Source organism: Papio anubis, chromosome 3, assembly GCF_008728515.1.
Source record: "Papio anubis isolate 15944 chromosome 3, Panubis1.0, whole genome shotgun sequence".
In the NCBI taxonomy this organism is placed as follows: Eukaryota; Metazoa; Chordata; class Mammalia; order Primates; family Cercopithecidae; genus Papio; species Papio anubis.
Window position 1 is genome coordinate 108,710,633 of NC_044978.1, and position 19,980 is coordinate 108,730,612.

Consider the following 19,980-nt stretch of genomic DNA (forward strand, 5'->3'; position numbering starts at 1 on the left):
CTGACTATCTATCAGAGTGCTTTTGCAGACAGACCTCTGCCAGCATGCACCCACCCAAACACCAGTGCACACTCGCCCGCAGCTTTCCGCCTGCCACTTTACTGACTTACATGCATACACGGACCCACAGAATACCCACCTGATGAACCCGTCATCATCCCACCAATGTACAGGTGTGCGTATATCCACAGGTATGTCCATATGCATGGGCCTTATGCTGTCACGCATCCAAAAGTGCAAGGGCCCACTTCTATCCTACTGAAAAATTTTTCATGCACCCCCATTAGAGTGTTGCTGCCAGAAGACTGGGAACATCTTGACCCCTCCACCACAGAACACACTTAATCTTGAGAGGTCAAAGAACAAAGCTGCAGGCCTGGGCCCAGCCCTCCAGCATTAGAGCATGTGGCCCAGGAGTGCTGAGCTGAACCTACATTGCCTGAAAACAACCAGAAAGAAAATCAGTAGACTAAACCCGACTTATTCCATAGCCAAACCTTCAAGGTCACCAAAGAACACAAAAGCAAAATTCCCTATCTGAGAGACAAATTCAAAGATTAAGGAAACATCAGCCCACACAGATGAGAAAGAACCAGCACAAGAACTCTGTCAACTTTAAAAGTCAGAGTAACTTCATACCTCCAAAAACCTGCACTAACTCCCCAGCAATGGTTCTTAATCAGGCTTAAATGGCTGAAATCACAGACATAGAATTCAGAATCTGGATAGAAAGGAGGCTCATCAAGATACGGCAGAAGGTTAAAATCCAATCCAAGAAAAACTAAAATGGTGCATGTGTTAAAAGATGACATAGCCGTTTCAAGAAAATAACAAACTGAGCTTCTGGAAATAAAAAATTTCACTACAGAAATTTCAAAATGCAATAGAAAGCATTTGTAATATAATTGACCAAGCTGAGAAAAGAATCTCAGAGCTTGAAGATCGCTCCTTTAAATCAACATAGGCAGACAAAAATAAAGAAAAAATAATTTTTAAATATGAGCAAAACCTCAGAAATGTGAAATTATGTAGAGACCAAACCTACAACTTATTGGAATCCCTGAAAGAGATGATGTGATGGAGTAACTTGAAAACATATTTGAGAATCTGTCCATAAAATTTTCCCCAACCTTTCTGGAAAGGTTGACATGCAAACTCAGGAAATTCAGAGAACCACCAAGGGATGCTATTAAAAACAACCATCCCCAAGACATAGAGTCATCAGATTCTTCAAAGTCAAGCAAAAGAAAAAAAAAAAAAAATTAAAGGCAGCTACAGAAAAGAGGCAGGTCACATTGAAAGATAACCCCATCAGGCTAAAACCAGACCTTTCAGGATAGATTATACAAGCCAGAAGGGATTGGGGCCCATATTCAACACCCTTACAAAAATGAATTCCAACCAAGAATTTAATATCCAGCCAATTGAGCTTCATAAGCAAACAAACAATGTATTTTTTTTTCAGAGAAGTAAATGCTGTGAGAATTTCTTACCATCAGACTGCCTTACAAAATGTTTTTAAGGGAGTGCTAAACATGGAAATGAGAGACCATTACCTGCCACCGCAAAAATACACTTGAGTATATAGTACATTGACTCTAAAAGCAACTGTACAATCAAGTATACATAACAACCAGTTAACAATATGAAGACAGGCTTATATCCTTAAATATCTATATTAACCTCAATGTAAATGCTCTAAATACACCATTAAAAATCATAGTGGCAAGTTGGATAAGGAAGCAAGACCAAACTTTAGGCTATGTTCAAGAAACCTATCTCATGTAAAAAGACACCCATAGGATTAAAATAAATGAATGGGGACAGATATAACAGGCAAATGGAAAAAAAAAAAGGAGGGTTGCTGTTCTAATGTTAGGCAAAACAAACTTTAAAACAACAACTATCAAAAAGGACAAAGGAGGACATTACATAATGGTAAAGGATTCCATTCAAAAAGACTTAACTATCCTAAATATATAATCGCCCAACACTGTAAACACCAGATTAATAAAACAAGTTCTTCGATTTTTATGAAGAGACTTAGATAACCACAAAATAATAGTGGGAAACTTCAACACCCAAATGACAGTGTTAGGCAAATCATCAAGGTAGAAAACTAACAAATATATTCATGACTTAAACTCAACACTTTACCAAATTGTTTGAAATGCTTGTTCCCCAGTGCCGTCAAGAAATGGCACTTGAACAGAAATTTAATTTACTCACCAAGACCACTTTTACTTCCTGCAGAAAGGGTACACTCGCCAGCAGTTTTGCCATGAGAGTACACCAAACAAAAGAGACAGCGTCATTTATAACCTGACGTGTTCACCCTACTGCTATGTCTGGTTTCCATTGACTGCAACGGTACCTCACTTTCTGTATTTGTCCCAATTGGCTAGCAACTTAGAACTTCTTAAAAGAGGCAAAGGTAGAGGAGAACAAAGGAAGGAGGAAGTAACTTGTGGAATGCTGAGAAAGGTAAAAACATTTTTAAGTAACGAAGAGGAACAGGCTATAACCTAATGCTCACTTGGACAGTATAAGCATGCCAGGGCAAATATTTAGGCTAAATTGTGGGAGATAAGAACATAAAGCACATTGATTTCTTTATTATGGCTAGCAGATATTTAAGAATGCTAGCACAAGTCTTTGAATAAATTTTGTTTCTAAGAGAAGTTACTATTTATTCCTAATTAGACAGGGAGGAAAGTCTTTGAAGAGGAAACTCTACTTTAGTTTTTACAAAATGAACCTAACAGGTATCTACATAATATTGCACCCCCCAAAATACACATTCTTATTTGCACACCACACATAATCTATGATCACCCACATACTTGGCCATGAAGTAATTCTCAACAAATTATGAAAAACTGAAATTATTCCAGCTACACTCAGAGTACAGCACAATAAAAATACAAATCAACACTAAGCAGATCACTTGGAGCCATATACCTACATAGAAATTAAGCAATCTGCTCCTGAATAGCTTTTGGGTAAATAATAAAATTAGGGCAGAAATTTTTTTTTTTTTTAATTTTTTTTTTTTTTTAATTTATTTTATTATTATTATATTCCTTTAGTTGTAGTACATGTGCATAACATGCAGGTTTGTTACATATGTATACTTGTGCTTACAAGTTAGTCTGTTGCACCCATCAACTCAAGCTATTTATGGCTCAGTATAACTCCTTAATGTAATCCCTCCCCTCCTCCTCCCCATGATAGGCCCCGTGTGTGATGTTCCCCTTCCTGGAGTCCAAGTGATTCATGAAACCAGTTCCCACCTATGAGGAACATGGTGTTTGCCTTTCGTTCTGCATAGTTTGCTAAGAATGATGGTTTCCAGCTGCATCCATGTCCCTACAAAGGACGCAAACTCATCCTTTTTTATGGCTGCATAGTATTCCATGGTGTATATGTGCCACATTTTCTTAATCCAATCTGTCACTGATGGACATTAGGGCAGAAATTTTAAAAAATCTTTGAAACTAACGAAAACAAAGATACAACATACCAGAATCTCCAGGACACAAAGAAAGCAGTGTTAAGAGGAAAGTTTATAGCGAAACATCTACATCAAGAAGTTACTAAGCTCTCACATTAACAACCTCACATCTAGAGAAACTAGAAAAGCAGTAGGAAATCATCTAAAGCTAGTAGAAGGAAAGAAATACACAAAATCACAGCTGAAATTAATGAAATTGATATGTTAAAAACCACATAAAAGATCTATGAAACTAAAGTTTATTTTTTGAAATAATAAATAAGATTGATAGACGGCTAGCTAGACTAATGAAGAACAAAAGAGAGAAGTTCCAAACAAACACAAGCAGAAATGATGTAGATAACATTACCCCAAATAAACACAAAAAGAAACTCTGAGAATATTACAAACACATGTATGCACAGAAACTAGAACACCTAGAAGAAATTAATAAATTCCCGGAAACACACAGCCTCCCAAGGTTGAAATTGAAAAAAAGAAGTTGAAATCCTGAACAGACCAATAATATATTCCAAAATTGAATAAGGAATAAAAAACCTACCAACCAGAAAAAAAACCCTAGCCAGACAGAATTGCAGCCAAACTTTACCAGACTTTCAAAATGAACTGGTACCAATGCTACTAATTATTATTATTATTTTTTTAATTGAGGAAGAAGGACTCCTCCCTAACTCAGTCTGTGAGGCCAGCATTATTCTGATACCAAAAATCTGGCAGAAACAAAATAAAAAAAGAAAACCTTAGGACAACAAACCCGATGAAGATATATTCAAAATTGTCGACAAAACAGTAGCAAACTGAATTCAGCAGCACATAAAAATTGGCCATAATAAAATAGGCTTCACAGGATAATAGGTAGTTCAAGGTACACAAATCAATAAATGTAATTTCTCATATAAACAGAACTAAAATCAAAACTCACATGATCATCTCAATAGATGAGAAAAGGCTTTTCATTAAATTCAGTACTGCTTCATGTTAAATACACACACACACACACACACACACACACATAAAAGGAACATACCTCAAAATAATAAAAGCCATCTTTGCCAACATTATACTGAACAGGCAAAACCTGGAAGCATTCCACTTAATACCGAAGACAAGGAATTCTACTGTTACCATTCCTATTCAACACAGTACTGGAAGTTCTACCCAGAGCAATTAGGCAAAATACATTTTAAAAAGACATCCAAATAGGAAGAGAGGAAGTCAAACTATCTCTCTTTATAGAGGATGTGATTCTGTATCTAGATAACTCCCTAGTCTGGGCTCAAAGGCTACTAGAATTAATAAACCACCTCAGCAAATTTTATAATACAAAATCAATGTACAAAATTCGGTAACATTTCTACACACCAATAGTATTAAAGCTGGGAGCCAAATCAAAAATACAATCTCATTCATAATAGCAACAAAAATATAAATACCTGGGAATACAGTTAATCAGAGAAGTGGATGATGTCTACAATAAGAATTACAAAACACTGCTGAAGGAAATCAGAGATGACACAAAAAAACAAAAAAAAAATTACATGCTCATGTACAGAAAGAATCAATATTGTTAAAATGGCCATACTGACCAAAGCAATGTACAGACTCAATGTTATTCATTTCAAACTACCAAAGACATTTTTTCACAGAATTAGAATAATAAAACTATTCTAAAATTTATGTAGAACCAATAAAGATTGCAAACAGCCAAAGGAATCCTAAGCAAACTAATAAAGCTGGAAGCATCACATTACCTGACTTTAAACTGTATTACAAGGCCATAGTAATCAAAATAGTATGGAACTGGTACAAAAACAGACACATAGATCAATGGAACAGAATAGAGAGACCAGAAAAAAAGCCACACAAATACAATAATCTGATCTTTGACAAAGTTGTCAGTAACAAGGAATGGAGAAAAGGATTCCCCATTCAACAAATGGCACTTGAATAACTGGCTAGTCATATGCAGGAGATTGAAACTGGACACCCTTCTTTCACTATATACAAAATTCAGCTTGATTTGGTGAATTGAATACTTAAATGTAAAGATGGATTAAAGACTGAAATGTAAAGCCCAAACTGTAAAAACCCTGGAAGACAAGATAGGGTAATACCATTCCAGACACAGGAAGTGGGCAAGATTTCATGACAAAGATGCCAAAAGCAATTGTAACAAAAGCAATGATTAACAAATGTAATCTAATTAAACTAAAGAGCTTCTGCACAGTAAAAGAAACTATCAACGAAATCAACAAACAACCTACAGAATGGGAGAAAATATTTGCAAACTATGCATCTGACAAAGGTCTAGTATCCAGCTCCTAGCAGGAACTTAAATAATTGAGTAAGCACATAACAAACAACTCCATTAAAAATGGGAAAATAACATGAATAGACATGTAAAAGATGATATACATGCATATGTAAAAAAAACTCCGTGTCACTAATCATTAGAGAAATGCAAATCAAAACCACAATGAATTACGATCTCACACCAATCAAAATGACCATTGTTAAAAATATAACAGATGTTGGTAAGGTTGTAGAGAAAAGGGGACACATATACACTGTTGGTGGTGATGTAAATTAGTTTAGTCACAGTTGGAGTTTTCTCAATGAATTTAAAACAGAACTATCGTTTGACCCAGCAATCCCCTTACTGTGTACACACCCAAAGGAATACAAATCATTCTACCAAAGAGACACATGTACTCGTGTTCATTGCAGCACTATTCACAATAGCAAAGTCATGAAATCAACCTACGGGCTCACCAACAGTGGACTGGTTAAAGAAAATACGGTACATATAATGCCAGGGAGTACTATGCAGCCATAAAAATAATAAAATTATGTCCTTTGCATCAACATGGATGGAGCTGGAGGCCATTATCATATGTAAATTAACATAGGAACAGAAAAGCAAACACTGCATGTTCTCACTTATAAGCGGGAGCAAAGCACTGAGTACATATGAATATTAAGAGAGGAACGATAGACACTGGAGCCTGCTTGAGGGTGGAGGGTAGGAGGAGGGTGAGGGTCAAAAAACTACCTATTCATTACTATGTTCACAACAGGGGTAATAAAATCATTTGTACACCAACCCCAGCAACAGGCAATTTACTCATATAACAAACCTGCACATGCACCCCCTGAACCTAAAAGTTGAATACAATAATAAAATAAAATTCTCATAATTTTAAAACTAATGCAATCATTAATACATTCCAGAATGTCTTTCAATTTGTGCATGTATATGGGCAAAAAATCAATACAAAATACAAATACAAAAAGTGTCATATATCACATAGAATTCTCATCACTTATATGAATATCTAATGACATTAAGCATGCAGCAAAATAAATTTGACCAGCATTTTATTGTAGTCACACTGAGTAGTCAATTTTTTTATGTCAAATAAGAAATTTTTTGTTACCAAATAATAATGATCTTCAAAACTTTAATGATCTTTTGTCTAAAATTGAAGGATAATAACAATATATGGTATAAAATTGTCAAAGAATGTATGTAGTATGCTAAATAAAAAGTAGAAATTTTTAAAATTTTTTCAGTCATAAATTGGTGAAATATGATTCATAAAAATGCTTCCCCTTTTGCTGAGATAGTTATTTTATGTCCATGGAAGATGCTGATGTATCTCTTTTGTTGTGCTCAACTGTGGGAAGGGAGTTAATAATTCAGTTTGTTTGTCTCCAGTGGGCATGTTTGTTAGGATTTCCTCCATAACCAGGGCATCAACACTAACAGGTTTTGTTAACACATCTCAATCTTGAAAAACACATATACTGTGAAAAAACTGGTGATATTGCTGCCCAATAATAAAAGTGCTTATTGGACCTTCCTGACTAAAGTTCCTAGAAGGTTCTTAGAATGACTACTTGTTTATATAGTTTTCATAAAATGTAACCATGTCTGTTACCAAAAAATGAATATGAATAATTTGGCAAATTACCCCATTTCTCCATCTAAAATGTTGATAAGGCTCATAACTGTTTGTTTGTTTTTCTTTTATTTTTATTTTTATTTTTATTTTTTTGAGATAGAGTCTTGCTCTTGTCACCTAGGCTGGAGTGCAATGGCACAAACTTGGTTCACTGCAACCTCTGCCTCCCAGATTCAAGCGATTCTTCTGCCTCAGTCACCTGAGTAGCTGAGATTACAGGCGCACGCCACCACACCCAGCTAACTTTTGTATTTTAGGTAGAGATGGGGTTTCGCCATGTTGCCCAGGCTGGTCTCGAACTCCTGACCTCATGATCCGCCCGCCTCGGCCTCCAGAAGTACTGGGATTACAGGCATGAGTCACTGCACCCGGCCCTCATAATTGTTTTTTAATCCAACAAACTATAGGGAGAATCTTAGGTACTTTTTGAGTTAGCAGTAGAGGAGATTTTATTTTTTTAAAGCATTCTGCCACTTTTTTTTAATTGGTTGCATTTATCACTTTTCTGGCTTTTTTTGTTAAGAGTTCAGGGAATTCCACAGCCTTGTCCAGGGGGCTACTTCCAAATTGCTCAGAGAACACTCATTATTTTCTACTATATGTGATAAATCCTCCTGCTCCACTGTCTTTGTCCTGAGTTACTATCCTTGAACCTTTCAAAGTTTAGCATTGTTTATGTCCCCCAGCATTTTGGCAAAGATTTATATGCATTCCTTCACAATAAATTATATACCCTTTCTTGTCCTGTTAATTTCATTGTTTCTTACTTTGCTTCGTTCACCACGGTTCTTTCTGGGAACTGCTTAGACAGGTATTGTGATAGATAATAAACATCACTAAAACTTTGTACGGTGTTTTCAACTAATAGATAACATCAAAGTCATGGGCAAAATGATTTTGCTTTTGTTGTTCAGAAACTTTTATGACACAGAGTCAGTGTACAAATTATACTTCAGCTGTTATTCATTGACTCTTTCAATTTATATATTACTATTTTTTAGATCAATCTCAAAGAAGAATAATTTATTAGCAATTTTAAGCCATATTTGCATTCTTCTTCTATATTCATATTAGCTGTTGTTTGTATTAATAGTTTAGTAGTTTTTTTTACACTACCATATGACCTTAGACAGGGATTTCAGTTATTGTAAACAATTGTGAACTATGTTCAGATTTGCTGTGATATTATTCACTACATAATTTCTAAAACAAACTTTGCAGTTTTCTATTTGAGAATGAGGATTAGTAAGTAACCTTTCTCAAGTAAAATAACTGGATACTATTGGGACTTCTGCCTGAAGAAATTAATGAGAATTTTTCATGAAAAGAGAGGAAATGGAGGCTAGTGGTTATAGCACAGGGTACAGAGTCATGCTGCCTGAGTTTAAATTCCATCTTTGTCACCGATTAGCTGTGTGACCTGGGACAAGTTATATAATATTTCTTTAAAGATTTTTATCTGAAACATAAAAATTATAATTGTATCTAAGTGGTCATAGTATTGCCACAATTATTTTCAAACTATGCTACGATAGAAATATTTTAGGTCCTTGGCACATAACAAATTCTGAAAAAAAGTTAATTGTTATTATTATATATGCTAATGCAAAATAGAGTAGGACATGTAGTGATATTATAAGACATTATATTTGACAACAAGTGCTGCACTTTGTTATTAACCATAATTTTTAAATTATATAGAAAAAATGAGAGTACAGATTGAAGGAGTGAGGAAAATTCTCTTAGCACAAAGGCATATGTATCTTGATAATTAAGTGAAGGTTTTTAAACAGAGAAAGATGATTCTTACTGGTATAAAAAAGATGTGAACAAACATGGAGAAAGGTATAGGAATACTTTGCATAGAAGACAATTTAAAGAAAAAATTTTTAAAAGTAGTTCAAATGGTCAAGAAACCAAGAAATAATGATGCTATAACACTGGTAGAAAGTAAGAAATTTAACAAAGACAAATTAATTTGAAGAAGAAATATGGATGTTAAGTATTAGGAGACAATTTTTTGGATATAAACTTTATAGGTTTTAGAAATAGATTCTCCATGCCGGGAGCGGTGGCTCATGCCTGTAATCCCAGCACTTTGGGAAGCCGAGGCGGGTGGATCACGAGGTCAGGAGATCGAGACCATCCTGGATAACACGGTGAAACCCCGTTTCTGCTAAAAAAAAATACAAAAAACTAGCGGGGCGTGGCAGGAGCCTGTAGTCCCAGCTACTCAGGAGGCTGAGGCGGGAGAATGGCGTGAACCCGGGAGGCGAGCTTGCAGTGAGCTGAGATCACACTATTGCTATTGCACTCCAACCTGGTCGACAGAGCAAGACTCCGTCTCAAAAAAAAAAAAAAAAAAAAAGGAAAAGAAATGGATTCTCCAATAAAAAAATAGATTTCACCAGGTGAAGAATGCCAGTGAAAGCTAAGTTATGTTTCTGAGGGATAATGTTTGAAAAGCACAGGAGGCTAATAATTTCTCAGAGACATTTAGATTTGAGAAAAGAAAGAAGAGCAATAACAACATAAATTTCACAAGCAGTAAGTTTTTTTCATATCTTTACCTTTTTGTTATTATCTCTAGTTATCTTAACTGCAAGTAATTTTTATCAATTTGACTAGTATGTTACTAGTCCACACAAAATCAGAGAGTAGAAAAATTTCATGTGTGTTATTTCTGATGGTTCCCTCTATTTAATCTTTAGTCATCCTAAACAATTTTGATAATATAGAAAGAAATGTGATCTAGAAACCCTAAAAAGTACTTACTACTTAAAAATTACCAAAACATGTAATAAAACTTTTATCTCAAGTAAGGATCCACAATGTTAATAATGATGAATTATCCAGAAATAAAACTATTAATCATGTGCTTAGTAATATGCTAATCTAAATTAAAATATCACATAGTTCATACTGTACATTTTGTATGAGCTTTGACATAAGCTTTGAAAATAGATTTTGATATAATTTTGAAAATATTTAATACAGGGCATGATTTGCTACTGCATGAAGATTGAACATCATTCAGTATGTTCCCAAACTATTTTTTCACTCAACTTCAAACCTGTGATTTTAATTGTAATTATGGTGCTTACCCACATTGAATAATCACAGAAGTGGTCATCCATTATAAGTGATGAATGACTAGTTTCTCTGTAGAAACTATATATGTTATTTGGAGTGCCATTTAGGGCATCTTATCTTGTGAAAACAAACCACTTTTAACTACAAGCCCAGTAATAATAATACACAATTACTTTTACATTAATTACATTGTAATTTAAACTATAAATTATAAACACAATTCAATAATAAAATACAATTAATTTGTCATTATAATTAATTAAATTATATTATAACTAAATTGTAAAACAATAACAATTATAATTAATTACATTTAATCAAAACCAAATAATTACAATAATAAACAATCAAATAATAAATAATTAGAAATAATGTTACAAACTCTTTTTATACAAAATTCTACCTTTATGCATGTTTGTATAGTGGTATTTCTGAATCTCTGTTAGAGATTTCCTGGCTTACAATCATTCGTGCCCAGTTCCTATAGAAAATATTAAGTAGACCTTCGCTTTATCAATTTTTCAAAGTATTTACATAAATATATATTTTATTCTATTAATGCAAAATACCACATTCATCTGCTTTTCTGTGGAAACCTAGACTATAGGAATTTTTCACTTTTCTTTGCAGGCAGAAACATTTTTCTCATTCTTGCTCCAGCTAGCCACTTTATAAAAATCAACTGTTCTGTCATGCTTATTGAAGCTCTTTTCCACTTATATCTTATCTAGATAAGATATTGCCCAATTTACCAGTAGCTAATAACCATCAATTATGTCTTTAAATGTAAATTGCTATGATTTTGTTTTTAAACATGCTCTCGTAAAGTCATATTTTATCCCAAGAGAAAAGTAGGTTATTTGTTGAATTGGGTAACAATAGAAATAGAGTGGGTAGTACTTTGCTAGAATAAATAATAAAGACACACAGAAGTTTTTTAAATCTCTTAAAAATGTTTAAAAATATTTACACAGTTTTAGTCAGAGTGTCACTGGGATTAATAATTATTTATTTTCCAGCTAGGTTTTTAAAATAATGAACAGTTCCTCTATGGAATACTTATGAGCAAATGAACCTGAATAGAGCATGATATAAGAGAGAGTAGCGTGAAAATTTCTTAAGCTCTCTAGAAGAGACTTGAAGATGCAAACAAGAACAATAATTACGCGCGTTAAGAAATAAATAGATCAAGATAAAGAAAGACCACTTGAGGATTTGCAGCTGGGGACATTTCATGCATTTTTGCTGCATTACATGAGAAAAACATAAGAAATGAGTGAAATTACTTGTTTGTACGTGTATGCATAGATCTAATTTATAGTTTTATATGCTTCTATTTTTCATGAAAAACATTCGTCTCTCCTTGCCTTAGCAGCTAACTCATGAATGTGGTTTTCTCTCTTTCTATTTCTTCACCAGTCTGATTACTGTGGCATTACTAGGGTAACCTAAGAGATTATTCTTATAACAAAGCAGAACTTACAAATTACAAACCTTGGAAGAACGTTAAGATTGTGATTGTAGAGAAAAGACATATTACAGTAAACAAAATTCTAAAATAAAACAAAGAAAAATGTAAAGCTGAAAAGTCTGAGAAATCGTAAGAAGACAAAATATCAGGATTAATCAAAACACCTAAGAGAACAAAAGATAGAGATAAAAGACATATAACAAGAATTCTGCCTTCAGGAAATAATGTCTTCTGAGAAGATATTTTTTTTTTCTTTCCAAGATTAAATTCCCACTCCAGGGCCTGAAAACAAACAATGTCAGAAATGTCAGAAAAATTAATTTGGTGTCAAAAAGTAAAGTTTTAAAAAATCTGACAAATGTGGCTTTGTACGTATATGATTAATCTCTTTGGTGTATATTTATGAACTTTAATAAGTATCCAATATTATCTAATTTTAAAATATGCTGAAAAGATAAGATCCTAAGGCCATTGTGAGAGAAATTCATTTTACTGATGTCCATATGTTCACAGATTTTTCAGGATTAGCAATATTTTTCAATGTCTTTAAAAAATTGGCAAATACATTATTTTAAATACTTTATATAATGTAATGCAACAAAAAGTGTTTTTGTGTATCTTCAATTTGTAAAACCTAAAGATCAAGAAAATTTTAAAATACACTATAATATATAGGAAAATGCTGAAATATTATTTTTATATTTTACATGATTGAAATCTCAAAATAAAGATACTTTTTAAAAAGTGAAAAAGTCACAATTTAAGTAAAGATGTTAAAGATTAGTACTTACAAAGCGAAATAAAATAATAGCTATCAATAATTATTGTCCTGACACAGCTATTGAAACTAACTATACTATTGTATTGTCAGCTATCCACTTTTGCAACAGGACATTTCTAGGATATTTTTGTAAGCTGCTTAACTTCAGTTTCCTAATTATTAGAAGCAGGCTCTAAACCACACAAATACAAACAGCATTCCTTTAAAAGTTTAAGATTTCAAGTAATTGCTATGTCTATTAGTTGACATAAATTATTATAAAAATAATACTTTTGGCCGGGCGCCGTGGCTCAAGTCTGTAATCCCAGCACTTTGGGAGGCCGAGACGGGCGGACCACGAGGTCAGGAAATCGAGACCATTTTGTCTAACACGGTGAAACCCCGTCTCTACTAAAAAATACAAATAGCCGGGCGAGGTGGCGGGCACCTGTAGTCCCAGGTACTCGGGAGCATGAGGCAGGAGAATGGCCTAAACCTGGGAGGCGGAGCTTGCAGTGAGCTGAGATCCGGCCACTGCACTCCAGCCTGGGGCAACAGAAAGATTCCGTCTCAAAAAAAAAAAAAAAAAAAAAAATGCTTTCTTTCGTCAGGGTGACTGCACATTCTTTTACATATAAATTCGACTTTGATTCATGTACTCATTTTCCAACAATATAAATAAGATTTCATTATTTTTGTTTTACATACAATTATCTTGTTACATCTTTTTACTCTATATTAAAGTCATTTTCAAATGTCTTCCTACTTACTACTGTAATCTAAACTTTCTGGAGACACTTTATTAGATCGAATTGGTCTAAGTCATTTCAAAGGTGGCAATTCAATTCAATTACTAGCTTAATGAGATCCATGTTTTATGCTATGATAGAAATAACTATTAAAATAAACTTATTTTAAGTAGAAATACAGCAAAAATACTTATAGAGATAATCAGAGTAACATGGCTCATATAGTTTATGTGATTAGATAAAAATATGAGTTTGATAAAAAGCTCAATGTATTAGAAAATACTGTTATAAAGATACAGCTAAAAACTATAATGCAATAGTTAGAAATTTAATCCACTATATTTTATATATATATATATATATATATATAAAATCCACTTTTATATATATATATATATAGAGAGAGAGAGAGAGAGAGATCTTTTTGGCTTTGTTCTTTGTCCCTTACTATAATGCTTTTCTGGCTCTTCAGCATAACCAATTCCTATATCACTTCATGGCAAAATAAAAAATGTCAACTTCCTCGAGAATTTTAAACTGAGTAAGCGTATTTCAAACAATTCTATTCCTTCCTGTATAGGCTTTCTGTTTAATTACAAATTTTAAATAGATTGTACTCAAATGTTTATAAATTTTAGGTACATTGACTATTTGCAATTTATTTCTTCATTCTTTAGATGAATATATTGTCTTCCACATAAGACTATTTTGACAATTTACGGCATGTTTTCTGCGTTTACTGAATTAGTCTTTATGTTTGGCATAATGCCATATGTAGAGAAGTACTCAGTAATTTATCTGTTTGTCCTAAAATAAAGTAATATGAGAGCTCTACTTATTTACTGTGAAGTGTAATTAATTTAGTGCATTAAATTGTGAGTTTCATGATTATTTTCACAAAATACACATTGTTTAAATAATCTAAAATATTAAAAATGTTCCCTAGCAGAACTCATAGAATATAGAACACCAAATGTGAACCGTTAGCAAAATTCCAGGGGTTCAGTCTTGGTCTGGGTGCTCATAGCACGAAAGCCAGTGACTGAGACTATATGTGTTGCCAAAGAAGAAGGCTTTAATTGGGTGCTGCAGCCAAAGAGATAGGAGCTGTCTCAAATCTGTCTCCCTAACTGACTAAAACCAGGGGTTTATATAACAGGGAGGAGATGTAACTGTGTAAGAAAACAGGAACTATGGAGGGGAAAGGACACAGTTATGATGAATGAGGGGCCTAGCATCTTATTGTCTGGATGTGATGACCTGGTGAGTTTTAGTTCTTTGATACTTTTTGAGTGGGCTAAGGAACCCTTTCCTGAGGAAGGAACTCAGATAAAATAAAAGTATCAAGCTTTAAGAACAAAAGGATCAATTTCATTGTTTATACAAAAATAACTGTCTATGGTACTATTGGATCAGTTTCAGAACTTTAAACAATAGAATTTTGGTTATCATGGTCTGCCATTGTATTCATTAATTTCAACAAATGTGCCATTCTGTGAGGGATATTTATAATGCGTGAGGCCAGGCATGTGTGGGGACATGGTTATATGGGAAATCTCTGCACTTTCTATTTAAATTTTTTCTATGAAACAAAAGCTGCTCCAAAAATAAAGTTTGTAAAAACAATATTTGTCAATAATTATAGACATTTTTATATTTAACATTTGGAGTAAACTTTATTGAGAAAGTATAAAAATAAAAATATAATTGAAATACATCAAATATAAATATTTTTAAGTAAATAAGAGACTAATTCATGATGTAAATTTATTAATAAAATTAAACACTATAATTTAGATGAATAGTGTGAAGGATTTCTATGTGAATGATACTTGACCAGTATAAATATAGGAAGTAAAAATGTGCCTAATATTTTGCTTAAATAGAAATAAATACTTGTATCAATTAATGTCTTTAGTATACACAAAATTTCTCTTTATAATACAATGAAGTTTAAATATAAATTAAAAACAACTTTGTGAAGAAAAATTTAAAATGCTGGCGATTAAAGGGTCAATCAGAGTTAAATACTAGAATATTTATGCCAAAGGAATATTAAGCAAACTATCGTTTCTGAGCTCCTTGTAAAACTATGGTTTGCTCTTATAGAAAAATTAAAACCTATTTGAAAATAAAGCACTGTAATATAAATTCTAAATAATATATACAACTTACATGCTTTGTGAAACTTTTGCTTAACATCATGAATAGTAGATGATTGTGTCACCTGAAAAGGAAAAGAAAATAGAGTTATTTTTAAAAACTGTTAATTTGTTTTCTATCCATTTAAGGAAAAGAAATTTTAAATATATCCTAAAATTCTTACACAATAAGAATTTTTGCTTGGCTTATCTCTTTTTAGTGATTACTATTTTGACAAACTTGAAATGTTGCAATCAGCAAAAATATAATTTAAAAAAGTTTGTATACAACGGTAATAGTTTTAACACATTAATTCAATCCAATTTTTATCCCTAAGATATATTTTTGAATTTTCTTTGTCCAAAATATTCAATGTATTTTTCCACATCTCATAAAACTATCAATTAAAAATATGTCTTAATGCACAGGAAACTAAAATAATGTATAGCAATAGTACCTGAAGATGTGAAGTTAATTTATATGGACAAATGAGAGAAATGTTTACCTCTGAATATCATGAGACAAAAGTAACCTTAAGCCCCCTACTGACATTATTTAAATCCCCAAATAAAAGTACTAAATGTCCATTAAAATGCATGAGATTTTTTTTTTTATTCCTTAAGTACATAGTAATTTGTCAAAATATTTGGTTCTAAATAACTAAAACAAACTCTATAAATTAAAAAATGGATAAAATATTTTTATTCTTCTAAATTTTAAAATTATTGAGGACTAAAGTTCCATACAAACACTTCAAGTCATCACAGTACTTTTTTGACTTTCTGAATTTATCTCAAAAGACATTTTCATGATAATTCAAGAAAATATATTTCTTTTCCCTGAATAAGCATATGATACTAGTGAAATTTATTATAATCATGTGTTTACATGATTTATTTATGCTACACTAAAATCCCCTTATAGCTGTTTTGAAAGGGTTAAATGAAAAACTCATAAAATGTTGGTGCATAATAGTCCATAAGAACCATATAGTTCTTAATACTGTTACATTATGTTTGATGTTTTATTATTCACTGAAAGTATAACAACAAATACATCTCTTTTTACATATCTCACCCTCTACTTAACAGGATTGTGGCTAAGCATTCTGTATACTGTTCAGAATTTTTTTATGATTTCCTGTGTGTACATGATTTACTAAGTAAGAGAGTTATAAGATTTAAACCCTAAAAAGTAATAGGAATTCCAATTTGTGTTATTCTGTTAATAGCAAAATGGTCCTAAAACATTCTGTGTATATAAAATTATAAATATTTCATGGCATTGCTCTTCTCTGAAAAATGTTAGAAAAAAATTTTAAAACAGTTTATAGGGAGAGTAATATGTATTTATATACTTTTGCATATATTTTAATTTTGGTTATTAACCTTTAATATTTAAATTTAATTTTTAAAATATTGTTTTAACAGTGTCCATTGTTTCATCTCAATGTTTCTTATTCATTCAGCACCTTTATATGTTGCTTTTTCTGACAGAGTGGAGTAAAGACCGCATGATATTCCCTAGAGTAACAAATATTTGTCCATTAGTCATATCAAGGACCATGTAATTTTAAATAAAAAATAATTTTCATGATCAATAATCCCTCAATTTGGGTTTGATATGTGTTCATCTAGCACTTTACGAGGGCCATTATCTTGTATTATGCATTGGTTGCTCAATCTATACGGAGCTGAGGATAATGACCTAGTATTACTGTTGCTTTGTTTTGTCATGTAGTACACCACAGAGCATACAATAAGTTTTAATTAACTTTTATAGAAGTCAGAAATAAAGCTGTGAGTGCAAACATGTAAAAACAGAGTAAGATAAAAGTTTCTTAATCTGATATGCAAAAGCTGTATGCCATTCTCCACACCAGAATAATGCAATTGACAACCTTCTAATTTGGTATATGCATTTTACTTTGAATTTTCTTATTTTCAAGGCTAACATCATTTTCCTGAAAGAAACCTTCATGTGTAATAGGGATGTATTATAAGCTCTTAACATTTTAGAAAAAATTCATTTGACTTTCATGTGTTAGAAAAGTGCTGATTTTGAATAAATCCTTGAGAACTGCCCTTTCTGCAGTAATTTTGCACAAAATAAATCAGAAAAATTAACTACTAAACGATTCAGACATGTATTAAATTAGGCACAGGATTGTGCTTTTCTGCTCTTTTCAGTCCTTTAGTTGTACTGAAAGCACAAAGAGAGGAAAATATGATAATTAACTGAGCATATAAGAGCTTCTGATGACTAAATTGATGTCTCAGTGGCTTCATCAGGGAGTTTAGTTATCATAACCTCCACTTCTTAGTCAGTTTTACAACATCTTAAAAAGGATAAACTATCATCATGATAATTTATTCATTTCCATAATTATACAGATGGGAGAATGTGAAACTCTACATTTGAAACTTTAATATTCCCTTCATTAATGTTTCTTTCTCTTAAAAGAATATGAGTCTTAAAATAGTGAGTAGGGAAGTCAAATGATGGTAGTTAAACCAAAAATTTACTTCTAAATTTTAACTGATTATAGTTAAAATTTGAGTTATTATTACTTTCTCTACATTTAAGTTGATGAAAACAAAAAAGCTTTTTTCATTCAAGCATTTAATCTAGAATTTGTTTGAATGTGCCCAATATGCATTTACTACAGTTTTTCACAGAAACCTCTTTTTATAATATTGCTTCTTTTTAAAACCATATTTTAGCCACTTTCACAGTAAATTCTTAAGATGGACAGATGTCTCCAAAATACTGCACATCCTGATTAGAGCAATAAAATTAAATTATAATGAAAAACAGCAACCACTTGACATTCATTTGATGGGGTTGTTGTAGTATAAAAACCTAAATTTGTCAGTAAACTTTTTTAAAACAAAGAACTTGTCTAAAAGTAAATGTATAGAAATAAAACCAAAGTGAAAGATTAACTGATATAAATAATTAGATATAGTGGTGTGAAAATGCAGACACAGATACACAGAGAAATACAAAATGTCTGTGCAGGTTTCCTACCTAAACAGAGCTGTTCTTCAAGACACAAGGAAGAAAATTGCCCAAAAAAATCACATGTTAAGCTGATTAATTCAGGAAAATGAAAAAAAAATAGCTTTGAGAATTTCCATTAGAAGATTTTAGGCCAGACTTGGTGGCTCAGGCTTGTGGAATAAACTCTTTTGGAAACTAAGGCAGAAGGATCACTTGAGTCCAGGGCTTCAAGACGAGCCTGGGCAACATGGCGGAAATCCTATATCTCAAAAAAAAAAAAAAAAAAAGAAAAGAAAAAAAAAATTAGCAGGGCATGGGGGATGTGTCTGTAGTCCCAACTATGCTGGAGCCAGGGTGACAGAGCGAGACCCTATCTCAAACAAGCAAACAAACAAACAAACAAAAAGAAGGTAGTAGATTAGCAAATAGAATGTATATTTGCATATTTTATTCAGAATGGACAAGGATTTTCTCAGTAAGCAAATGTTATTTTACTAATAAGTAACCTTAAGATTGCTCAGATAAGTAAGCAATATACGGAAAATAATTTTTATACATTCAAAATGTGTTCAGTATTTTGTAGAATAGCAAGAATTTTCACTACGAATAAAACTGACAGTACACAGTGAATCTGAAAAAATATGAGTTTTTACAAGGTTTAGATGTTTAAATTTAACTGAATTATACTATGGTTTCTCTTCAGATCGTATAAACCTTTCGCCTTTTAAATTTAACTGAATTTTATTTATCTAAGAAATTGAAATGTTTTATATTATATCAATTTCATTTATTTATAAACTAAATTATTTAAAATTAGCTCCTTGTTAAGTAAAACGATGTGTGTGTGTGTGTGTATATATATGTGTATGTGTGTATATATATATCTATGCATACACACATATCCTGCTTTTGTATCATACAAAATGTTTCTTTTTATATTGCAATGACAATTTGGTTAATATCAATTATGCCTTTTCTATTGAAAAATAATGCAAAAATTAACATATAAATTGATTTTCTCATATTATTTACCAAAGAAAGTTTATCTGAATAATGCTCTTTTATATGAAAAATTTTATTTCTAGGAAATTATGTGTAAATTTTACTTAGAAGTACAGCCTAAAACATTACTGGTCTGTTATTTATGTGTGCGCGTGCACACACACACATGCACACACACTTGACCCTTGAACAATGCAGAGGTGCCAACCCTCCATGTAGGCATATTTTAAAACAATTTGTATTGATATCTAATAATTATACATATTTATGGGGTTCATGCG

The 19,980-nt window shown here is 32.1% G+C and overlaps 1 protein-coding gene across 3 annotated transcripts in view; it reads right to left on the bottom strand.

Moving 5' to 3' along the window:
• TECRL (trans-2,3-enoyl-CoA reductase like) overlaps positions 1–19,980 on the bottom strand; it is a 121,665-nt gene that overhangs the window by 77,509 nt on the left and 24,176 nt on the right. For all 3 annotated transcript variants that reach the window (XM_021938587.2, XM_021938586.2, XM_021938588.2), the window contains exon 2: positions 15,728–15,779. In XM_021938587.2, the coding sequence (XP_021794279.1) occupies positions 15,728–15,779 (52 nt within the window). The remainder of the gene's footprint in view (positions 1–15,727; positions 15,780–19,980) is intronic.